Below are 25,142 nucleotides of genomic sequence, written 5' to 3'. Positions count from 1 at the left end.
TAGGAAGAAATTGGGGGACTGAAGCGGCAAATCTGGCTGAATCCCCTGGTATTTCCCCCACTTGAATAACATGCCCAATCTCCCTGCTTCCGTTCTCGATGGTTCTCTCTCCCGAGCACTACCAGGTGTGATCCTGCTTCAAGCCATCCTGGTGTGGCTGAAAGAGCTCTGGATTTGGAATTGGGCATCCAAGCTCCTCACTCTCTGACTTTAAACACATGGTTTAACCGCTATAGACTTCAGATCCTTCATATGTAAAATGGGACCATGGTAATACCTACCTTGTAGGATTGTGGTGCTAATACTGGGCTAAATTTGGGGTTCATCCAGTCTGGGCTCTTTGGATGGGGCTGCTGGGGAAACTGAGGCCACTCAATGCTCTTAACCTGCTATAAGCTCCAACACCCTGCTGGGCAGTTCCAGGATCAATTCCTCCTTACTAGGTTTTCTTAAGGGAAATAAATACCTTCTTTCTGATTCTGAGGGTGTTTGCACTGCGGAAGGTGGGGAGAGAGAGGAAGACTGATTAAGTGACTATCACCAAAATGCTTTTAAATATGGATATTTAAGGCAAACTAGTTTGAGAGATTGATTGTTGACACCAGACTAAACTGCCTGGGAACTGGATCCTGTCAACAACTAGCTATGTGGCCTAGTAATATTAACTTGCTGAGCCTCGGTTTTACTCTCCTGTTAAGAGGTAATGATAATATGTCTCATGAGGTCATGAGGATTAAAAGAGTTAATGTCTGTAAAGTACCTAACACATAGTAAGTGCTTGGAGACTGACTATTAGCTGCTATCATCACATCACCACCCAAACTATGACATTAGATTATTGTGAGGATAGAATTTGTAAAGCTCTTGGCATCATCACCATCATCAGCATCACTATCATCAGCATCACTGTCATCACCGTCATGATCATCATCATCACCATCACCATTATCATCATCATTACCATCATCGATATCACCAACGTCACTTTACGGGTCAAGCAGGTGCTATCAATGCAGCACCAATACCCCTTCAGCACTTACCATTTCAGTGTACAACTCGGCCAACTTCTAATTGCCAGCATCTGTATCTCTTTACCTGAGGGCTTCCTCTGGCTCCTGGAGCCCACTATGCCTGTGCTCATGCAGGCTGGGCGTACCGGGAACAAACACCCACCCTCCTCAGCAAGAGCCCTCAACCAACGACTCACAGGAGTTGATGAATAAACAGCCCAGTTGCCTTGTCTGTTGGGTGGGGATAACTCTGATGAATCTTCTACATTCTCAGTTCCCCAGAATTAAGCTCTGGTTGCCCACAGTGGTAACTCGCTTGATGATGTATCCTTTTATGGGTTCCCTCCCGTTCTCTATCTCATCTCCCCACTCGTGTTTTCTGGGATCACTATTTGCACTTGAATCATTCATTGTCTCAGGGTCTGCTTCTAGGGGAATACAAATGGAAACATTGGATTATTGTGAAAATTAAACTTGTAAAGCTCTTGACACATTTATTAAGGGCTTAATAAATTCATTGCTGAATGAATGAATGAATGAATGAATGAATAAGGTATTATTGGCTCTGAGGAGACAGACCCAGGATAGGGGAAAGGAGGGAGGGAGGGAGAGACCCAGGACTGCAGAAGACGTGATGGGTGGGGACAGGATCCCGGAGAAGCTGTCTCTGCAGCACCCCACCCCCAACAACTATTGTCATGACTCCAGCCTTCTCCCTCTGAGTTCTCTTCCCAGCCCCTCTGGGTGGCTGAAGGGTCAAGGTGAGGCCAGACCACATTGAGAAACACAGCAAGACATTCTTATCACCAAACTCCCATATTAACTCGCTGGAAGGACAACACTCACTGAGAGCTGGGGCTGGGGAGAAAAAGAGTTAAAGTAATAGTGACATTTAACTTGTGCCTTTAATGTTCAAATAGAATTTAAATATCATATTAAAAAATGGCAAGATTGTACAAAGCAACGTTGAAAACAGGAGAGCTGTGAAGGGAGCTTTTTTCGTCTTTCCAGTTCTCCCCAGGCTTTTCATGTCCATGGCCTTTGTTCCCAGTCCTGAGGTCCAACCCTTTCATCCATCAAAGGGCTCCGCCAAGGCCACGGAGCTCTTCTGACTTCATCTCCAGGGCTGTCCCACTACACATTGGAGGGCCACGTTCAAAGCAATTTCTCCTGGGGAAAAAAAAAATACTTGCCTCTTGATAGAGGTGCTGCAAATCAGGGCTGAAAATCACGGACAAAAGTTCGTGGAGCTCCAAGTCCCCCAACGGGTGTTGTCATTCAGCAAGCATGGTGTAGGGCCGTCCTGATGGCCACGGAGCACACGAGATGAGGGCTCTGCAGGGAGGAGATGGCCTCACTTGCGAGTCCTGCTCGGGACCTGAGAGGCGTTTCAGAGGAGACCTCTTCGAGGAAGTCGTAGGCCTTCCCACGCTGTGCTCCCACGCTGGCTACACCGGCATGGAGCCTGCGAGGGCAAAGGTGTGGCATCCAGGGCTGATCCTTGGAGTCCAGGGTTTAGGTGGGGCTCTGTTTAATGACCCACTCGCCATGGGGGTTGGCGCGGTACAGATCTAAGAGGTAGATATCTGGATCCAGGCGATGCTCACCTGTGGGAAGCAGGGGTGAAGAAGGTTGAGGGCGCCTGTGGAAGATGCTGCTGGCCTGCGTAGAGGCCCTCGCCAGGCCAGCGCACCAACTCCGCCCCCACCTCTCCCCAGCTGTATAACCCTTGTCTGCTGAGGCTCACGGCTACCCCTTTATCTGGAGAAACGATCTCCGCTGATGTCCGTTGCCCAGCCGGGGAAGTTATGGCCCCGCCCCCAGGGCAGCCCACAGCCGATGACTGACTGTTACAGAGGCAGGAAAGACCGCCCCTCCTGCCTCTCCAGGGAACCACACTGAGTCGGTTGGCCCTCCAGAGCCCCCTTGTGGCCAAGGCTAGACTTCAGCCCTTCTCGTCCTTCCCTCCCTCCCTTGTAAGGCTCTTCCTGAGGAGCGACCCCTCAATACACCACTACTCCAGAAACCTTGTCTTAGCCTCTGCTCCTTGGCCAGTGGCTCTCAAAGGGTGGTCCTCGCATCGGCATCGACATTGCCTGGGAACTTGTCAGAAATGCAGATTCTCAGGGCCCAGCCACCTGTGTCTTAATAGCCCTCCAAGTGAATCTGACACATTGCTAAAGTTTGACACTTGCTGCTCTAGGGAACGCAGCTGAGAACAGCTGCCCATCTTTGGTTCCCACAAAGCCAGGGGCCTCTTAGAGCTGGACAGGTGCTGGCAGAACTCCTTAAGGAATCTATGACCACTGGCCCAGGAGGAGGTCCACTCCAGCTAGGGAGGCCCAGAGGCATCAGTTTCACTGCTGGTACTGAAACCATCACACAGAACAAAAAATTCTACCCTCTCCACACCTGAGGCCACTCCAGCTACCAGATGGAATCCTAAGGTATGGCCACAAGCTGACCCTTAACCCCACAGCAGCATTCCACCGGTTTCGTGGGAGACAGAGGCCTGAGGGGAAGGCTCAACCCGAGGTGGACTCTAGCATCCTCCAGAGGAGTTCAGTAAGCCCTCAAGGTCAGAGAGCTCCAGGGACCTGGGTGCCCACTCCCCACTGAGAACTTACTGATATTCCCTCCAACTTCGTAGAGGACGATGTTGTCTGACTTCATGGACCTGCTGCTGCAAGACAGAGAGGAGAAAATCGCTGACCTCCTTCCTGAGGCAGCAAGACCAACAACTGCTTATAGACTCCAGGCTGGCAGGGTGGTCCTCACTGATTTTTGGTCCCAGGTGGGAGATGAGACATAAGGACCCTCCTGAGAGAGCCAGAGGCATGAAAGAGCCTAGTGCCTAGAAGCAGGGAAGAAGCAGCTGGATGGCACGGGGGGAGAGCCAGCCATAGGCCCCCACCAGAAGGCCCCCACCTGCTGGGCATCAGAATGGAAGTTGTGAAGGTGGTGGGATGAGGGGTGCCATGTGGGCAGAGGACCCTGCTGTGAGGGGCAAATTCTGAGTCAAGATCGATTAAGGATATTGTATGATTATACATGATAATTATAGTTATCATATAAGTATCATATAATTATTATGAGTTCAGTTCCACAATCTGTCCCCAGTGTGTCATGTGGCTCTGGGCAAGTTCCTTCCCCTCTCTGGGACTTAGTTTTCCCGTCTATACAAAGAAGAACTGGACTAGATACTTGCTAAGGACTGACAGTCCTAGAGTCCTTCCTGCCAACTCCACCAAGGAGGTTCTTGAGCGCTCAGGCTGTTGCCTGCATCCTGGCACGACGGTTGCCCCACGGAGCCCCTTTCAGCTCTTTAGCCACACTGCCTCAGGACCTTTGCACATGCAGTTTTCTGTGCCTGGAAGCCGTACCTCATCCCCCAGACTATACCAGGTGCCTGGTTTTACATTCACATTGTTCTCTGTATTTCTTACAAAACCTAATACAGTTTGTAACTTGATATTGACTTTGTGACTGTTTGACTCTCGTCCATCTCTTGCACGGGGCTGTGAACTTGTAAGTCCAAGGTCCTAGTCTGTCCTTTTCATTGTGATTCTAGCATTCTATATGGTACCTGATCTATAACAGGCGTTCATTAAATACCTGTTAAATAGAATGAATGAATACTATTATCATTATTATTTGAAGCCGAGAAGCTCTCTAAGAAGGTTGGAGAACCCAGTTCTGATCACCTCAGAAAGGGAAAAACCAACAGCACGTGCAAACCCTCTTGGCCTTCAGCTCTGAGGTTCTGACCCCTCTTTGCACCCACTCCCTGCTCCCTGACGGAGATAGGCTCCTATCTTGGGAAGGTGCCCCTTACCGTGGGAGGAGGCTGTCCTTGTCCTTACTGCCCTCTTGACCCTGTGAACCAGGGCTGAGGCGCTCTGTGAACTGCCTGAGGACATGGGCTACTTTGGTGCTGGGGGTCAGGGGCACCTCCAGGGAATCTTTGATAAGCCAGGCCACCTGGATCTTTGCCACTTTGGGAGTCTGCAGAGAGAGAGATCCATATGCATAGGCACACACATCCATACCTGGAATTCAAATGTGTGTGCATAAACACACACATACATGTACACTTGCACAAATACCCACACTAAAAATACAAGATGCACACATACACAACATACCAGTCGCTTAAGCACAGATCATACCTTGGTCACATACATAGCATCCCCCAGAGTGTGTATAACAGACACGGGCATAGAAACATGCGTGCACATGCCTGCGCACACTTGCACACACAACAGGAGTGCATACAGTGCACCTACAAACACATGTACATAGGTTTATATAAATACTCATCGCCCACGTACATCATGCACAACGTGACACTGGCCAGTTTTTCTGTGGCCTCTGGTAAGAGATCCTGTTCAGGGCTCCTCCCGGGACTCAATACCCACAGAAGGCCTTTCTCTTCCGTTACCCTCTCTATGTCCCAATCACCCCATACCCCACAAAGCAACCCCCACTTTCCCAACGCTCGATCAGGCACACAGGGAGCTGCCTAAAAATGGATCAGGGGAGATAGCTGCCAGAAGTCCCCACATCACTCCAGTTTCCTCCTTTCTCAGCCCTGTCATCTTCGTTTCTGAGACACCGACTCTTCGCTCCCTGCAACGGAGTCGGAGCGCCCCCTAGTGTCCGTAATCGGCAGTGCCGTTCCTGGGGTGCCGGTAGCGAGTACCCGGAGGGTGAGGGTGAGCGCGGAGGGGGGGCGGGAGAGATGGGAACTCACCGCCTCGGGGCCACTTCCAGCTTTGTCCCTGTCTGCGTGTATCCTTCTCAGCCAGGTCTTGAGGCCGCCGTCGCAGAGCTGGGGGCGCCGGCCACTGCTGTCGTTCAGTTTTCGAACCTGGGCGACCAAGAAAGAGGCGACCTGGGTAGAAAGAATCAAGTCTCAGCAGGGGCATGGAGCTGGGGTGAGAGGCAGAGCCCGCCAGTGTCACTATGGCCTCTTTCCTGACCCAGCACCCCGCACAGGGCCCGGCAATACATATTTGTCGAACTTGAGGCTCAAGCACTAGTGGTGGGAGGAGAGGGGACATTTGGCCCCTAAAGAGGACCATGGAGTAGGAGTCTGAGAGTCGCCCCTCGGGTTTAGTGGACAGCAGCTTCCCCAGACAGAAGCTGGAAGGCCCTACACTCGCTGTGACACAGCTGTTCATTGTTACACTCAGGCAGGTGTGTCCCCAAAACACCCCTGGAGAAAGCTATGGTTCGGAGAACCCCCAGCGAGCTCCGCATTGGCAAATTCCCAAAGTCCGCCCAATCCACTCATACTGGATCAGAACCCGGCAGAGAGAGTCAGGAGAATCCAGAGTCCACAGGCCCTGATAATAAGGAGCATGTGCCCTGAGATCTGACAGAAATGGTTCCATTCTGGGCTCCTCTATTTACTGGCTGTGTGACATCTAAACAGGATGAGACACGTGGCAGAAGAGTGAGAGGAAATTCTTTTATTTATCTACATCTATGTTCCTTGAAACTTTTACAACAGAAGACATGCAGGCATTTCACAAATTTTTTAAACTCCCTGCAGTAAAAAGTATTACAAATGAACGTGTTTTAGTAGCCACATTACCTCAGGGAGTTGAAAGGACACAGAGAAGTCACGAACTATGGGCATGTGGGCATCTGTCTGTATGGGGAAAGGTGGGAGCTTTGAACAGAGGAAATGATTCGTGAACTTGGTCTTGAAGAATGACAGGCTCCCACCCTTTCTAAAAAAGTAAGAAAATTCCAGGCAGAGTGAATGCTTAAGCAAAAACTCAGAGGTGTGAAGTGCAGGATGAGTCTGGAGAACCAGCTGGCATTTGGCGCATTCAGAACCCAAAGGAAATCCTGGGTGTGATGGGGGAGAAACCGAGAGGAGTCACACAGCTTCATTTGCTAGTTTTGGGAATAAAAATCTATCTTAATGACTTTGTGGATGGAGAGAGGGATAAGGAGGAGGAAAGAAGAAACGGAGGGATGGATGGAGAAAAATTGAGTGGGTGGATGGATGGATGGATAGATGGATGGATGGATAGATGGATGGATGGGTAGGCGGGTGCATGGACGGGTAGGTGGATGGTTGCATAGATTGGTTGGTGGGTGAGTGGGAAGGTGGATGGGTGACCAAATGGAAGGATGAATAGAGATGTAGATAGAAGAAGCTTCACATTTCTAAGTGAAGTGGCCTGATCAGCAGTGGTGGGCAATGCTACTTTGTGTCTGTGGGAGTCTCAAGTGCCGGAAGGGACTTCTTAATGCTCCTGGTCCACCCTCAACTGTCATCGGGCCTTGCCTGCCCACGTCACAGAGGGGTCTCTTTCCCTGCTCTTGTTCCTGGCTTTGGATTGTTATGCGAGGCAAGGTTCATGGGACAGGGGTGCCTTGGTTATCTGGCTCAGGCTTTTCCCTGAGCCTCAGAGGGAGGGGGCTTTTGCAGCATCATTAAAATTTTAAAGTGAAGGAATTATTTGTGGGACTTCAAGGATACCCCCCGGCACTTAATCTGGGATAGACCAGATGACAATGGATTGACTGAGAAGTACAGCAGTGTGGACACCTTTTGGACGCTAGGACAAGGAAAAAAGATGACCCTGGCCATATATAGGATCCAACAAAGGTCCCAGAAGAGACAAAATTAGGTATTTGAAAGGACAGTACCCACAATCATGGATGGCAGCGGTAACAGAGCAGCTGTACCCAGAGGAGAACAGGGTCTCGTGCCTGCCACCCTGATGGACACCCCGTCTCCTCCACTCACGGGGGGCCCACAGCACTCACCGTCCAGAGCAGATCCTGGTAGTGCACCATCATCTGCACCACCTCGGCTGCCCCCTCTGCCAGCTGCTTCTCCTTGCCCCTGGAGAGTTTGGGGGGCTGCCCTCGGTGCAGGAAGAGATTAGGGGCCATCACTGTGGAAACGTTCCACAGAGTCATCTTGTTGTTCCGCTCTCGGGCCACCACCTTCCTGAGGAATTCCAGGAGCGCCTGCAGGGGGCACAGGACCTCCTTCCAATCTCAGCACATCCCTGCTGCCCCCCCTCTTCCCCAGAACATCCCGCTGTGCTACTTGGGGGCCATGTGGAAGGAGCCGGGGGCTGGAATAGGGATTTCAGTTCCAGCTTTGCCATCAGCCCACCCCACGACCTCTCTGTTTCCTGCTCTGCAAAATGTGGCCCAGACCCTTCCCCTTCCCTGCTCCCTCAGGGATTAATGAGACACATCTTCAACTTTCAGCAGAAAAGAGCCACGGCTCTGAGAAGTGGGTCTTTTCATGACAAATCCCAAGACAGCTGCTTTTTCTGAATCTGGGGAGTCTGAATCTGCCCAAAAGGCAAGGGAAAGAATAGGGAAGAAAGGGAGAAAATGATAATAGCTGCCATTTGTTAAGTATTCTTTGTGTTCTTGGTCCCTTAGTTAGCACTTTACGTGCATTTATCATCTCATTTTATCCTCACAACAGCTCTATAAAGTAGGTTCTACTGTACCCATTATACAGAGAAGGAAACTGGCTTGGAGAATGTGCCCAAGGCCACATAGCCGGTAAGGATGAAGGGAAGGAGGGAGGGATAGAAGAGTGAAAAGATGAATGGATGGATGGTTGGGTGGTATGAGGATGGATAGAAGGAAAAAAGGAAGGAAGGAAAAAAGGAAGGAAGGAAAAAAGGAAGGAAGGAAGGAAGGAAGGAAGGAAGGAAGGAAGAAGGAAGAAAGGAAGGAAGGGCGGGCGGGCATATACTGAGTACCTACAAAGTACCGCATCTTCTACTCTATGATTCCTTATGTGTTAGCTCTTATATTCCCAAAACAATCACACAAATGCTATTGTTATCCTGTTTACTGAAAAGGAAACAGAAATTCAAAGAGGCTCTCTCTCCAACAAAGCTGAGGCAGAAGGAGGGAAAGTCACTTGAGCCCAGCTCTATTTGGTTTCGAATACTTCCTTGGGGCCTCCCATGTCCAAATCAGACAAGGAGTCCAGTAGACCTGGGGCCTCCTCACAGCCTCACCCCAGACGTACATCTGGGGTTTGACCCAAGGACAGGCAGGAGGGTACTGGGAGCTCAGCAAAGGCTGTGCCCCAGCCCATCCTGAGCACCCAATCCCATAATACACCGTGGGAATTCCCTGAGAGAGTATTTCCCAAACTGGTGGCCCACAGAACACCAGTGCCCTGCAAGGCTTTCTATAACAAAAGAGGTCCATGAACTGCTACATGCTCTATCTAGCCCCACTTGGAGATTCACAAAGCTTAAGTGCATCAAAGGTCAAAAGCTTTGAGGAGTCTTATAGGAAAGAATGATCTTTAACTTTGTGTCAGTAACTGCGTGTTTACCCATCTTATTTGGACGCAGAATCCTTTTTTCCCTGTGACACCTGTGAGCCCCACACAGAGCTGATGTTCGCAGCGCACATCCTCGTGAGCACTGTGTCCTTTCAAAACTCGTCTGCTCTCTTTAAGGGAAAAGTCTCAGGAAAGACTTGGCCATCACTATTGGTCATCACTGTCCCCACCCTCCAGCACCTAGCAGAGTTGCTGAATGAATGAAGGAGTGAATGAGCATATTTGGAGCCGTCGCTGTGGCTGTGGGCTGACATGATGGAGAGGCAGCAGTTGGAGGTAACTTTTACCTTCAGAGCGTTTCTGTTGGGTTCCGGGAGGATTAGGATGAGCAGGTGCAGGGCCTGCAGGCGCTGCTTCAGGTCAGGGATGTCTGAGGGAAGAGGGAGGACTTGGTCTCAGGTCTGACAGAGAGGCTCAGGGACTCTGGAGGCCCCATTTGGGGAGTGGAGATTCCAGAGCTGAGAGTCTTCGTTATAAGCCTGGGACTGTTTCCTGGTCTAGTGTCAGCTCAGACGGAGCCCCGACCCGTGCTGGTCACGAGGCTCACTCTCTATACCGTGTGAGTAAAAATACATACGTGTGCATGCAAACACACACACACGCGTGCACACACATGCCCCGATGTGCAGACTGATAGACATAGCCTAGGGTCAGAAACGCAATGGCCCAGCAACCACCCTTAGGAGAGGAGATAGATAGCTCAACTGGTTTAATAATCTCCTTGTGTTTTGAGGGTTGAAAAGGAAAAGCTGTTCCACACCTGGGGTCAGGGTCTCCAGGGAGAAGGGGAGATGGCAGGAATAGAATTCAGAGAAAGAGTTCATCAGACCCGTCAGCTGAGAGCTAGAAGGAGCCTGGAGGACAGCTGTGTAGGGGGACACAAAGGCTTTGTCCCCAGGGCTTTGTCCCTAAGATCCTGTGTGCCATTCATTCATTCATTCATTCACTCATTTGCTCAGTCAACAAATACCGTCAAGAACCTATTAGATGCTAAGCTCCAATCCAGGGACCAGGGACATAGCGGTGAAGGAAACAAACAGGCAGCAGATTCATGGAGCTTATGTTTTGGGGCAGAAGACAGACAATAAACAAGCAAAGAAATACCTAAGTATCTTTAGACATTGATTCATACTAAGAAGAAAATAACACAGAGTATTATGACAGGCAGTGCCTAGTGGGCAGACATGTCAGGTCAGGGAGGGCCTTTTTGAGGCGTTGACATTGAGTTGACATCCAAAGGCCAAAAGGCAGCCAGCCACATGATGGAGCGGGGGCAGATTTCCAGGTAGAGAGAGCAGCAAGTGCTGAGGCTGAAGAAGGAAGAGAAATGGTCCTCTCACAGCCAGATGGAGGGGACAGAGGGGTCCAGGAGGGGGCAGAGGAGGAGGTGGGTCAGAGGTGGGAGGGCCTGAGCGAGGAGGGCCCTGTGGCTGGTAGAGAATGAGGGTTTATTCCAAGTGGGTTGTGGAGTCTGTGAAGCCACAGAGAGATGTGATCTGCTCTGCTCTACTTGAGAAGCAAAGGCGAGAGAGGATTTCTCTAGGTCCCTGCCCTCTGGCCCTGGGGTGGAAATCAGGCTGCCTGAGGCCTGAAGCTTTTTGGAGAACCGGAAAGAGAATGAGAGAGTGCACCCAGGCTTCCCTCGGGGTCACAGGCAGGTCGCTTTACTCTTTTGAGAAAAATATAAGTGACCGTGTTTACCCTCTAAGGATTACGAAGAGACCCAGGTGTGAACACAAACGTGCAGAATACAGAGGGGATCTGTGCAGTGCGTGCCAGTCTGCAGATGTGCACCCAGACGGACATGCACACACACATGTGCTCACAGATGCACACTTAGATGAACCTGATGAGCTGGATGCTACGGACATTATGAAAAGAAGAAAACTGGTCCATGTGAGGACGAATAAGGACCGTGGTGTGCAAATCTCACTCTTCTCTCCTTCACATTACACACACACACACTCGTGTGCATATACAACACACATGCACACACATGACACATGCACACACGCACACACCTGACAGAAACCACACACATGCACACATGTGCGCACACACTTCCTCCTCCATCAGCTCGAGGTCACAGAGAACAGGTAGTTCTGTCTTCCCACCACTACTCGTCTTGACCCCAGGCCATCAGATGCTCTTCTCCCCAAATGCAAAGGGCTGGGGACACTCACTGGGCACCACAGCGAAGGCCGGAAGGTACTCCGCAGTGAGCAGAGGCGCCGGTAGCTCCCGGATGAACCTTTTGAGCAGATCGGACGCGTCATTGTGGTGAACCTCGTCCCAGCTAAAAAGGCCGGTGTAGAAATCTCTCTCCAGCTTTTGTTCCAGCCCCTGAAGGAAGAAGGAGCATAAACGAGAAGCTGGCCCACGGCTCCAGTAAAAGTTGCTGTACCACTTCTCTGGGCTTCAGTTTCCCCATCTTCAAAGTGGGGATAATAATGGCACCCACCTCGTAGGCTTGACATGAGGATTAAATGGCCTAATGGTCACTTTCATTCAACAAATGTCAGCAGTCTGACTCCAGGGCCCGCACTCTCAATCCCTATGCTGTATTGTGCCGCCTCCACCCTTTCAACCCCTCCTGGAATCCTACACCAGGCAGAGACCTGAGACAGAGCACCGACAGGCCGTGAACTGGATCCTCCCCTGGCTTAATTCACACGAGAGGGTGCTGGGAGGTGCAACCTCAATGACGAAGGGGAAGCCAAACCATTACCTTGACCCTGGCCTGGGATCCAGGCACCCTGAGAATGCCTTCAGTGTCCAGCCCTCTCTTTTCCAAACAGGACAGCAGCTATGAGAGAAAGAAACCAACATTTCAACTGGTGACCACTGAAAAGTGGAATTAGACTAATGCGTTTGTCTCTCATGAAAACCAAGACGAGGAAAGAGCTAGAAGGTCTCCCTCAAAATAAGAAATAATAGCTTTCTTGGCCACTTCCATGAGCCAGGCATTGTTCTCAGAGCTTTTTTCTTAAATACATATTTTCTCATTCAATTCTTAAAAGAAGAATGCCCTTATTATAACCCCACTTCACAGATACTGAAAGGCAGGCTCACAGAGGTTCAAAAATTCACCCCAAGTCTCTCAGCTAAGCATGTGTCAGAGCCAGAATTTGAACCCAGCTCTCCTGAGTCTAAAGTCCACGCTCTTATCCCCCAGGCTAGACATCTCCCAACAATTGTGCCCAGAGCCAGCCTCTCGCCAGCTAAATAAGCCCAATCTAGGGACAACTTACAGCTTGAAGGACCAGAGGGACCTGGGTGCTGGGGTGGGCTTTGCGGTCAGCTTCCAGCAGGGCTTCGAGGGGCACACCGAAAAGGCGAGTTTCTGTGGGATGGCAAAAGAACAGAAGGGCATTTCACTTCCTGGAATGACAACTGGGCTCTGACCTGCAAGATCTCCTGGGCAACTGAAATCACACCTTTCCCTGCATGAGGACTGAGCTCTCTGGACAGTGGCCCAGCTCAAACTGGCCTCAGCAATAATGAAGACGTTAGATGCATCACAGAGCAGGAAATCTCGGCTGGATAAAGAGATGTTCAGAGGAAAACGAGCTGCTGCCCCAGGGAGCGCTGGGTATCAGACGTAACAATGGCCTGGGGTAGAGAGAGGGTCTAGCTCCACAGGGATGGGACTTGCGGTCTTCTCGGGTACACCTGTCCTCCCAAATCTACTCTGCAGTGTCCTTCATTCTCTCTTCACCTGCCCATCCCTTCTCTACTAAAGCCTTCCTCCTGGTTTTTCTTATCCACCATTCTCTTGTCTTTAAAGAAACAAAAAATCGCGTTGTATAATGTTGACAATGATGCAGTGAGATGAACACTCTCATACGCTGTTGAAGAGTGATCTATACCAAGAACTCTGTCATCTTCATTCTAAAATAATCTAAGACGCATTTAAAGTTGGATATGCAGCAGGAGTAGCGATTGTGTTTTATAATAGGAAAAACATTGGACATAATAAAAATCCACTAATAGGGAAAAGATTAAATAAATTAGGATATCTCCATAAGGAGGAAAATAGTACCCTGGTTAAAAATCTTGTCTTCAAAGAATGTTTAATAGTTGTGGCAAATAATAATATTGTCCCAAATTCATTACCCCTCCATGTCTCTGCACCCTTTTTGCCATGTGAATTTGCAATTCTTCCCATTAAAGAAGCGGAAAATGCTTCCCCACTCCTTGCTAGTCAGCCAGGTGATAGCTTTGGTCAGTGGAGCAGTAGCCTCCATGATGCAAGCAGAGGCTTCGAATACATCGTGTGGTAGGTTTGTCCTCTTGTGTTTCTGCCTTTGTCATCAGAACATGATCCAGATGGCCTGCTGGTCCCAGGAGGATAAGGAACGTGTGAAGTAGACCCAGCCCCAACCCACAATTTGGAACTAAGCCTAGCCTAGATCAGCCAACCAATCCCCCAGTTCACGTAAAAACATGTGAACAAGAGTAAATAATTATTGATTTGTCATTAGTTTTGAGGTCGCTCGTTATGTAGCATTATTGTGGTAATAGTTGAATGAGATAACTGAGAAATGCCCATATTTCTATAGTATTCAGTGAAAACAAGGATACACATACATGGGGGGAGGAGAGAAAGATGATACACCAAACGTTAATAGTGCTTATAACTGAATTGTATTTTTCCTTTTTGGATTTTACTCTATGTCCCAAATTTCCTACAATACGCAGGAATTGTTTTCATATGCAGCAAAAATACACATAACAGAAGGAAGTAAAGCAGCTAAGCATGTTTTGGTGGAAGATTCCTCACACAGCTCCCTGGATGAGAAAGCCAGGACTATAGCCACAGGGATTTTGAGGAGCCCCGGCTGCTGACCTGCCGCCTTCCGCTTCCCGGCCTTGCTCCTCTTCAGGTCCAAGCCGAGGACGTCACAGAGTGCAGTCAGCTCGATGAGGGCCAAAGCAGGGATCTTCTTCATGTCCTGCAAGGCCAGGTCTCCTATCCTCGTCAAACCAAGTCTGCCTTTGGGGATCCTGAACTCCTAGGGAGAGAAGTAGAGACAATCGCTCAAGCCACAAGTCCTGCGTGTGTTGTGGCTCCACCCCCTTCTCCATGCCCCGCCCCTCCACCTCCCCTCACCCCACCTCCCTGATTAGGCGGAGGAAGAGCAGAGTGGATGAGAGCAGGGGCTCTGGATTCCATCCCAGATTCAAGTCCAAGCTCTGCCTCTGACTGACTGGGTCACATTCTTAGCCTCTAATCCCCCACCTGTAATCATAAAATAGTGCCTGCCTCATAAGGTTTTTGTGAGATTAAATGGGCTAAGGGGTGTAAAGCGCTTAGGGTGCCAAACACATAGGGAGACCCCAATCAATGGGAGCTGTTTCTACTGCCTGCATTTCAACACGTGAAGCTGGGGGAGAGGGATCACCTACACACACACACACACACACACACACACACACACACACACACACAATGGGCCTTTTGTTATTGCTTCTATTCTGGTCCTTTGTTGCTCTCCCTCACCCCATCTGACCCTACCCTTGGCCGTGCCACCCCCAGATCCAGTGTTCCTCTTCTTCACTCTGAATGATAGAATATTAACTGAAAAATAAATCATGCCCGACAGCGCCATCTAGAGGCAACAGTGGAGATCTGCAGGCAGCTCCAGGAATTCCTGCCTTCTATGGTGAAAAAGAGCAAGAGAGAGGACCAGGTTTGTTCAGTATTTGTCTGGAGGACTTAACCAGATTAGGCCCCGGTACCCCATTCGAGCACTCCGTCAGAGAAGGGAAAGGAAGCATGTGTGTGGTCGTATGTAATAACGTTATGGCTATAACACGATCTACTGCTTGCTATATGGGCTATGAAGTCACACTCTTTGGGTTCAAATTGTGACTTCACCTGTGAGTTTGGGTAAGCAATTTTACATTTCTGTCAGTTTTCTTACCTGTAAATTGGGGCTAATAACAGTATCTACTTCACAGGGTTTGGGGGAAGATTAAATTTGATAAAGCATATAAAGCGGTGCCTGACACATAGTGAGTACTCAATTATTATAACTATTTTTTAAGTTTATTTACACAATTACTACCCACGGAATAAAATTAAATCATGTATGTAAAGTATTTGGTATAATGCCTGGTCCACAGTAAGAGGTCAATATGTGGTATCTTTAGCATTATTAATCATTATCATCATTCATAGTTTAATGGGGAAGTCAAATCATCAAGTCTAGGAGATAATGTTAAACATTAATTATCTGATACTTTAGAAATAGCAAGTCATTCTTTAAAAATTTTATTTGATGTACTATGGTTACATAAGATATTACCACTGGAGAAATGAGCTGAAGAGTACATGAGAACCCTGTACTATTTTTGCTGTATCTTGTGACTCTAAAATTATTTTAAAATAAAAAGAAAAATTCTATTTGAGTGAATGAAAGTACTTGCACTTTGGATTAGAGGTTATTGCATGGATGGGAGCAAATTCCTTAAGCAGTAGAGAGTAATGGTTAGCAGGGGGCCTGGCTGCCAGCCTCCTCACCGGCAGGGAACCCTTGCTCCAGGCACAGGTGTCTCCCAGGGGTGGCCTGCTTCTCTGCAGCAGTGCGGCTTGTTCTGAGTACGCAGAGTCCATGTGGAAGGCTTCCTCCCTCCTAGCCTGTGGCTGCGGCCCCTCAGGCTCCGCTGCTGCTGGGGAAACAGAAGGGAGAGGCATTCAGGACTGGCTTCCTCCCTCTTCCTCCAAGCGCAGAGCCCCAGGAAGTGATTTCTCAGGCTTGTGCCCTTGCTCAGGCTCAGTAAACTCAGCAGCAGTGCCTAAGATTAGGGGGCTGAGATCATGACTCCAGGAAGCAAGTTCTTAGGCTGAGGACTCAGGCCCTTTGTCCCAAGAAGTGATTTCCCAGGCTCCCGGTCAAAGCCCCAGGATTAAATCAATAAGTTTAGGACTCAGACGCATTGCCCAGGAAGTAATTTTCTAGCTAAGGCCCATTGCCCCAGGAAGTGGTTTCCTAGCTAAGGCTCATTGCCCAGGAGGTGATTTTTCCAGGCTGAGGCCCATGGGCCTGATGGGAAAACTCCACTCAAGGGCTCAACTTGTCCCTTTGGGGTTTCTTCCTACTGCCTTCAAGCAGGAAAGGCAAGGAACCAGCAAGAAGAGGAAAATGCTCAGAGGTGCGCACCTTCTCTTACGTCTCAGAGAAGCCCCTTGGTGCAGCCTGGAGGATCCCCAGAGCCCTGGAGAATGAAAACTACTTACCTGGAGAAGACGTAGGGGTCCCGGAACTGATCTGGGTCCATTTCATACTCGAGTCTCCATTCTCTGAAGACATTTCCTATGCAAATTACAGATAACTCCCAATTAGTTGTGTGGGAGGCAGATGATACCCATGCAACCTTGGGAAATAGAAGCCATTCATGACCCATCTACACAGCGGGAACAACTAAAGCTCAGAGATCTTGCCCAAGATGCCACAGCTGCCAAGTGCGGGGTGGGCACTGGGGCCCAGGTCTGTCTGCCTTCAGTGTCTATCGTATCAATCATGTGTTATGCCATTTCGAATCCATTCCAAGAAAGAATCAAATGCCCACAAACTGTCAGGTTACAAGTGCCAGCAGGATATACAAATGACAATAAAAAGTATTAAAATTGTACTGATAATAGTTATATAGAGAGAGTACTTAAGCTTTCAGGTCTACCCGAGGACACAGTGACAACAAACACACTCTGGCATACACGGCAGACAGACCTATATGCACCATGGGGACACAAGGGCATCCAAGCCCATATGTAAGCACACACCAAGACAGTCCTGCAGCAGAACCACCGCATCGCTTAGCTGTGGTGGCATCACAATGGCCCCAGGCAGACAGGGCCTGCAGCGACCCTTATGCTACTTACTTACCTGTGCATTGAAGCCCCCAAAGATATCCCTGACATCTCTGACAGGTGCCTTGTGTCGTCTTCGGGCCGAGCGGGTGTAGATGTCCAGCCGGCGGCATACAGCGGCCACCTGGGTCTGTGTGAGGGTGGACAGGAGCCCCCGGTGATGACCGTCCAGGCCTGGGCCACCAAGGAGGCCTGACAAGCCTGTGTCTTGTAGCCACTGGGATTCAATTTCTCCTTCTGCCAATAGAGGGGCAAATGACACCTTTCATCAATGCCCAGATGAACACACACAGCCACACACTCAGCCACCAGCACTAATCGCACACAGAAACACACGCTCACATGGATGCAGGAAACATCCATCTATCTGATCATGAGACCCGCTAACACCAACTACACTCTTCAATGGGGAGAAGATCTGACAAACATCTGAGACTTTGGGAGGAACGGATGGTGTTAATCCGTATCTGAATTTAAACCTATAGCTCCACATTCTCTTGGAAATAGCAAGCTAAGGAATGGCGTCTATATGTTCTGATTCTAGAATGTAGCAATGAACTCACTCCCCGTCCCAAATCTGGAAGAGACCACCACAGAGTCATGTGGGCCCATCCGTGGAGAATGTGGGCAAGCAGCTGGTGTCCCCTTGGGAAGTCTCACTCTAGTCAAGACTGCTTGTTTTGGAATAGTCCCCTCAACTATTTGTGCTTTGTAAGGAAACTGCCATGGTCCTACAGCAAAACCATTCATCCAAATAGTGGGGACTTGTGTGACTGCAGATTCCCAAGTCCCAACTCCAGAGAGTCTGTCCTAGGAGTTCAGGCTCAGGGCCTGGGGATCTGCACTCGAGTCTGCCTGCCAAGGTGATTCTAATACAGCGGAGTCTGAGATCATACTTGAGAAACACGGCCTGGCCAGTTCCTCCTTTCTTCGGGAGGAAGTTGTACCCATGTGTGAGCGTCGGATTAGTGGGGTGTATTTAGTTACGCTCAGTGTTGACCAAGTTAGTCAACCAGGTGCTGGTGGCTCAAAAAACAAAACTGCTTTTACAGAAGCCCACATTGTGCAGATAAGCCAGACACAAGAGTCTTTGCAGTCTACAGCCATGCCACCCTGAACGTGCCCAACCTCGGAAGCTAAGCAGGGTCGGGCCTGGTTAGTAGTACTTGGATGGGAGACCACCTAGGAAGATCAGGTGCTGGAGGCATTAAAAAAAAAAAAAAAGTCTTTCCCTGCACTTGAGAACCAAACAAATCCTTCCAGGGCAGCCACATTTTGTGGGTCCTCCCCTAACTTGTGCCAGCTAGCGAAGGCACTGTTTCTACTGTAATGTCAGGGCCTTTTTCCCTTCCTGCTAACCACGGTGTCATTTGTACAGAATCTTACAAAAAAAAACAAACCAGTGTTTCCTGGTTTGCAGCCGTTCACCTACCGCCCTTGTCATTTTATCTGCATTTCAATCGTCCTGTACAACTATTTACTAAATATTTTTCCCTAATCGTGGGTTACATTTTTACTTAAACAAATTTATTTTATTTTATCTTAATTTAATTTAATTATAATTACTTTGGTGCATTGGCCCACAACAAACAAATCCATTTTAAAAGGAAACACTATCCCAAGCATAAATGGAGCATCCAAGTCACCTGCCTACATAAAAGTTAATGGGAAGCAATGAATATATTAACATTCTCGGCTCCATGCCACCCAGAGGCTCTCGCTGTCCCGTGAGTCTGAAAAAGCTCCCGTTTCCACTTAGCTGTCTAAATCCCCTTTTCCACCTCGACCTCAGCTCCTCTGTTTTGTTTGAAATGGGATTGACGGCCATATGATGACGGCAGACAGGTTGCTTGCAGTGGAAGCCATCTCCTAAAACGACCTCTTAGATCACTAGCATTTGCATTTCACACTCAGACACCGCGGTAGACCATTTGGCCCCTGGGAGATCTAAGCCTCCCATGTGACCACACGTTTTGTACGCCACGGACTAGCACAGCCGAATTATATGCCAAACCGAGACGGTTTTTGTGCAGATGCCCTTTCGTTCCCTCGTTCCCTGAACAAGTGAGATGGAGTACGAGAATGCGCTTGGCTCTGTTTAAAACGCTGAGGATACAGTGATGGACAATGACCTTAACCTCGTGGAGCTTGCACTCAAGTGGGGGACACAGATAAATGTGCAAATAAATGCACCGTGTGACGTCAGGTGGGGATAAGTGCTCTAACAATAAATAAAGCAGGGCAAGGGGTCTAGAGAGTGAAGGCCAGGGATACATAGGGAAGTCAAACTGTCCAAGGAGGTGACATCTGAGCCCAGTCTTGACTGGAGAGAACAAGCCATGAAGATCCTGGGGGAGGAGCGCTTCGGGCAGAGGGGGCAGCGAGGACAAAGGCTCTACAGCAGGGGTGGGCCTTCGTGGTCAAGGAAGCAAGGAGGCCAAAGCGGCAGAGTGGAGAGGTAGAAAGACAGGTGGGAGGGTGCGAGGCAAGGGGAGCTTGGGGCCAGTTTTGTAAAGCCTCGTCAGCGGTGATGTGCTGGTTTTACGTGTCCCTGATTTCTATGACTCTCACCCCGTTAAGAGGTGGGGTCTAGTTCCCTTCCCCTTGAATGTGGCTGTACATAGGGAAATAGGATATAGCAGAAGTGACGCTGCCTTTCTTCCAAAGCCGGTCACAAACGGCGAGCCAGCTTCTGTCCGGCTCTCCCCGCTTCTCCCACCCTCTCTCTCCACCCGCCCTCCACCCTCCTTTCTCTCAGCTTTTGTTTTTGGAACCCAGTTGCCTTGCTGTGAGGAAGCCCAGGCCTCACACTGAGGCCAAGAGTAGATACTCCAGGCAACAGTCCATGTGAAGCCCAGCTGTTGGTCACATCCACCACCGGACACAGGAGAAATCTTTTGCGATGACTCCAGGCCCAGCTACCATCTCACTGTGATTGCATGAGAGTCTCTGAGGGAGAACCGCCTAGCTGAGCCCTGTAAACCCCAGAACAGTAAGATCTAGTAATAATAATAATAATAATAATAATAATAATAATAATAAGCATAATCTAACTTACATTATTAAAAGAACATTTTGACTGTTGCATGGAGAACAGACGGCAAAGAGCAAGCGTGGAGCAGAAAGACCAGCGGAGAGGATACTGCACCAGTCCAAGCAAGAGAGAAAGCTCTCTCATGTTCCAGTTGGTGTCTGGACCTCTCCCATGTCTGCCCCTTCCACCCAGCAGCCCCCTCCAGGGCTCCTCACCCTCTGGGAGTCGACCTTCACCCCCGCTGCCATCCTCTTCTTTCGGCTCATTCCTCTGTTGGATCTGCTCCACCTCCATCCAAAAGCCATCCATGGACAAGCTCTCCGCCGAGGACAGCCAGGAGTGGGAGCAGTCGGCGGCGCGTGCTCGCAGGAGGTTCTTCTGGGGAAGCTGATTCATTGGACCTGAGGAGGGGCCAGAACTGCAGCAAGCAAGGAGGGAGGGGAAAAGTCAGGCGAAGCTCTGCTCCTGATGGAGTTTGTCTCGAGGCTTTGTGGTTCACCAGAAATCTGCCTGGAGCTTCTGGAATTGGGCGAGCTTATCGAGTATACTTCTCAGGGTGACAGACACGCAGCTAGTCTCAGCCAATTTACTAGTTTTCTCATCACCCCCCCTCAGAATCACTCAGAAACAAATGATGCTGCAGAGGATGGAGAAAGCACCACACGCCTCTGCTTCTTTCTTCCTTCTTGGGCAAAGTGAACAATCTTTGACACACGTATGGAAGAGCCAACGCTGATAAGAGGGAATTAAACACCAGGGCGCATGAGGAAATTACAGTGCAGATCCTGACTCATCTCACTAAATTTTTACCTGAAATGTCAATTGGCTCCTCCCCACCCACACCCCCTTATTTGTGAATCTGGCTTCCGTGGCCCTGGCTTCCCTATTTACAACACGCGATCACCTCAGCCCCTCCTCTCCTCCAGTCAAATCTGAACAGACTGAAGCCCCAGATCACAGAGGTTCTATCCACCAAACGAGTCAATCAGATTCTCTCAAGAGATTCAGGGAGTTCGTGTCAGGTACGTGAGCTGGGAAGCCATGTGAAAATGGTGGGGCGAGAGCAGCCAGTCTCCTTTTAAAAAAGCAAAAAGAGGACCCTCTGCAGCCATGGAGAGATGGTGAGGGACCGACCTCAGCTGGATTTTCCAGGTCGCAGTTCCAGCCTCTCCTTGTTCAGCTGACGGCGTTGTGGTTTACCCTCAGAGCCCCGGATCCCTGCCACTCCTCTTCTTCACAAGCTATTTGGTTCCACTTTGTGCAAATAATCCCAGAATAAGACCGTGCCAGTCTCCTGGCCCAAATAAATGACATTCTGGTGCTTCAAATGAGTTTGGGGATGCGATTTCTATGCTGCTGCCCTTGAGACATGGTGGATTGGGAGCCGGAGTCCACATAGACCCTAAGACATGTCAGCAAAACAGATCATAGACCACCTTGTCACTAGAGAGGGAAAATATATGCCCGATTTCATCCAACAGGAAAAAAGTATATTCCGCAAATTCTACAGATATTTTGGGTTTGGTAATGATCCCAGGCAAGGTTATAGAACAAATTCCTTATTCCAAAGGAAACGATAAACATAGATGGTCTGAACTGTTTGGTTAAAAGAAAAAGACTCAATTTGTCTTTTTAAAAAATTTTTATAAAATTTATTGGGTGAGATTGATTAATAAAATTATATAGGTTTCAAGCGTACAATTCTATAATACATCATCTGTATATTGCATTGTGTCTTCACCACCCAAAGTCAGGTCTCCTTCCGTCACTGTATATTTGACCCCTTTACCCTTAGCTACTTCCCCCTTTCTCTCTGGTAACCACCATACTGTTGTCTGTGTCTACTGAGTTTTTGTTTGTTCGTTTGTCTTGTTTGTTCATTAGTTGCTTTCAGTTTAATATCTCACATAAGAGTGAAATACGGTTCTTGCTTTTTCCATCTGACATATTTCACTTGGCATTAGATATTCTCAAGGTCCAGCCATGTTGTCGCAAATGGCACTATTTCATTTTTCTTATGGCTGAGTAGTATTTCATTGTATATATGTACTACATCTTCTGTATCCAACTTGGCTTTTTTAAAAAGTCATCCAGTATATACAAAAAAAAAAAAAAAAAACACACACATACCCCGATCATCAGGGAAATGCAAATTAAAACTGCAATGAGATATCACCTCACATCTCTTAGAATGACTATTATCAAAAAGACAATAGAAAACAAGTGCTGGTGAGGATGTGGAGAAAAGAAAACTCTTGTGCATCGTTGGTGAGATTGTAAACTGGTACAGCCATTATGGAAAACAGTATTAAGGTTCCTCAAAAAATTAAAAATAGATTAACCACGTGATCCAGCAACCCACTTCTGGGTACATATCCGAAGGAATTGAAATCACTGTTTTGAAGAGATATCTGCAGCCCTGTGTTCACTGAAGCATTAGTCACAGTAGCCAAGACATAGAAACAACCAAAATGTCCATCGTGGATGAATGGATTAAAAAAGTATGGTATGTAGATATACAACAGAATATTTTTAAACCATAAAAAGAAGGAAATTCTATTGTTTGTGACAACATGGATGGAACTTGAGGGCATTATAGTAAGTGAAATAAGTGAGACAGAGAAAAACAAATACTGTGTGATGGAATCTACAAAAGCCAAATTCATAGAAACGGAGTAGATGGGTAGTTGCCAAGGGTTGGGAGGTGGGGGAAATGGGGAGATGTTGGCCAAAGGATATTGACTTTCAGTTACATGACGAATAAGTTCTGGGGATCTGATGTACAGCATGGTGACTATAGTTAAAATACTGTATTTTATACTTGAAAGTTGCTAAGAGAGAAGATCTTAAATATTCTCACCACTCACACAAAATCACGATAACTATGAGAGGTGACCAATGTGTCAACTACTTTTGTATGGTAATTATCTCACAATATGTAAGTGTATCAAATCATTACACCGTGTCCCTTAAACATAAACAACGTTATATGTCAATTATATCTCAACAGAGCTGGGGAAAAGCACAAACAATGCAAAAGAGGAAAAAAAAAAAGAAAGAAAAGACCGACTATTAGATAAATGCTCACGAAAAGAATAAAGTTATCCATAAGACTTTCAGATTAAGAAGCATTCTAAGGAGGGGAAAAAAAAGAGTAAATCCACAAAGAACCTATGACAATTAGGTGACTTCGTGCACTTAATAGCATAGCAAAAAATATAAGCAGGAACTGCTAGCAGTGTGAGATTGACAGAAACATTGGTTTCATCGTTTGCCATCTCCCCAAATGAACCTGGCTTTCCAGTTACGAGTGTGCAAGTTCTCCAGTCTCTCTCAGTCCTCCATGTCTTTGCAAAATTTTCCCCTTCTACAAAGGCTGGGCTTCCCCAACCCTGGCCACCACATCCCTTTTACATGTGATCTGGTCCACGCTTGTTGCTCGGAGACGATCTTAAAATGAGAGCCTGGTGAGGTAAGGAAAAGCAAGTCTCAATGCCAGGCACATTGCAGGAGGCCGTCAGCACTGAGGGACAAGGGAAGGGTAAAGGGACATCACAATGTCACAAGTGAGCAGAGCACGGGGCCGGTGGACATCACGGCTGCCTTCCCAACATCCTTTCCACTCACTCCCCGTTGCGTAGCAGCCATGACCGTACCCGAGGCTAGTCACAGAAATGAGTTCAGGTCAGTTTGGATTAAGAACCTTTGTGTGCATGCCTGCTGCTGGGTCTGGCGTTTCTTTTGGGGTGTTCTAAGATTGACGGTAATGATGTTTGTACAACTCTGTGAATATGCCAAGTATACTGTTGGACTGTATACTTTAAATGATTGAATTATGTGGTATGCGAATGATATGTCAATAAAAATAATATTTAAAAACAAAACACAAGAACCATTGTGTGCATCCCTTCAGCCACAGAATTGTTTCAAGGAAGGAAATGCTCAGGACTCTTGTTGGGAATTCTGGGGTACAGACAATTTGCTCTAGACAGGGTGAAAATGAGACGTCTTCAAGGAGTTGGCTGTCACACAATGGGGATCAGAACAGAGTGGATACCACACACAGCATTAAAAAGAATTTTAAACCGGGTCCTAGATGACATCATTGAGCAGTCGAATCACAAGAGGGTCCCCCACACAGTGCATTTTACTTGAAATATCCTCCTCTGGGTATATTGCTTTTTAATCCACTCCCTCTTGATAGATGCTTGGGTGTTTCCACTTGTCAATATCACATATAACCCTGCTAAATATAAGCATCCTCATATTTAGAATCTTGTTCCTCTGTGCAGAGGTAACAGTAGAAGAGAAATTGCTAGAAGTGGACTCGCCTCGTGCATGGTTTAGTGCTCTGCCAGCACCCTCTTGAAATTCTTGATTCATTTTGCACGTGGCCTGTCCTGCCAGTACCTTACCGATAGACCCCGGCTTGTGTGTTTTTCCCAAGTGTCCTGCCCACACACTGAGCTCGACTCCAAGTTAAAAATGCCTCCATCGCTGAAACATACTCAAATGCGGTCAAGCAGGGCACGCAGCCTCTCCCCGGCAACAGCTTGGCCAGGCACATCTCACTGAGCAGAAACTCAACTGGAGACGATTCCCATTTAATTATAAAATTGGCTGTTCCGCTCTATTTATGCTTTTAGAGAAAACTGCTAGTCAGTGTGCCTCCTGCAAATCTGTCGTTACCCCATGCTGGTGCACAGCTCGGTTTCCTTAGTGGCTTTGTAATTCGCTTGGAAATTACCGGCATCTGTGTGTTTTCGTGACAATTTGAAAACCACGCAGTGAGCGAACCCAAACAAAAGTTATTAACTGTGTCACCACTTGGACACAGCTAAGCAATGAAAGGGGAACAATCATTGCTTTAGG

The 25,142-nt window shown here is 48.2% G+C and overlaps 1 protein-coding gene across 4 annotated transcripts in view; it reads right to left on the bottom strand.

Annotated features, from left to right (window-relative positions):
* Nucleotides 1–1,900: 1,900 nt before the first annotated feature.
* ARHGAP40 (Rho GTPase activating protein 40) overlaps nucleotides 1,901–25,142 on the bottom strand; it is a 34,790-nt gene continuing 11,548 nt past the window's right edge. The window contains exons 2-15 of one of the 4 annotated variants that reach the window (XM_039864327.1): nucleotides 20,486–20,688; nucleotides 17,253–17,473; nucleotides 16,607–16,682; nucleotides 15,890–16,038; nucleotides 14,213–14,378; nucleotides 12,615–12,706; nucleotides 12,092–12,169; nucleotides 11,547–11,706; nucleotides 9,651–9,733; nucleotides 7,800–8,006; nucleotides 5,764–5,904; nucleotides 4,846–5,015; nucleotides 3,638–3,690; nucleotides 1,901–2,617 (exon numbers count right to left, since the gene is read on the bottom strand). In XM_039864327.1, coding sequence (XP_039720261.1) covers nucleotides 2,526–2,617; nucleotides 3,638–3,690; nucleotides 4,846–5,015; nucleotides 5,764–5,904; nucleotides 7,800–8,006; nucleotides 9,651–9,733; nucleotides 11,547–11,706; nucleotides 12,092–12,169; nucleotides 12,615–12,706; nucleotides 14,213–14,378; nucleotides 15,890–16,038; nucleotides 16,607–16,682; nucleotides 17,253–17,473; nucleotides 20,486–20,688 — 1,891 coding nt within the window. In that variant the 3' untranslated portion in view covers nucleotides 1,901–2,525. Of the gene's footprint in view, nucleotides 2,618–3,637; nucleotides 3,694–4,845; nucleotides 5,016–5,763; nucleotides 5,905–7,799; nucleotides 8,007–9,650; nucleotides 9,734–11,546; nucleotides 11,707–12,091; nucleotides 12,170–12,614; nucleotides 12,707–14,212; nucleotides 14,379–15,889; nucleotides 16,039–16,606; nucleotides 16,683–17,252; nucleotides 17,474–20,485; nucleotides 20,689–25,142 lie in introns of all 4 variants that reach the window. The other 3 variants (XM_039864326.1, XM_039864325.1, XM_039864328.1) reach the window with 3 other exon arrangements.

Source organism: Pteropus medius, unplaced genomic scaffold, assembly GCF_902729225.1.
Source record: "Pteropus medius unplaced genomic scaffold, Ma_sr-lr_union100, whole genome shotgun sequence".
Classification (NCBI taxonomy): Eukaryota; Metazoa; Chordata; class Mammalia; order Chiroptera; family Pteropodidae; genus Pteropus; species Pteropus medius.
Note: the sequence above shows the minus strand (reverse complement) of the source record. Positions and strands in the feature narration are given on the sequence as shown.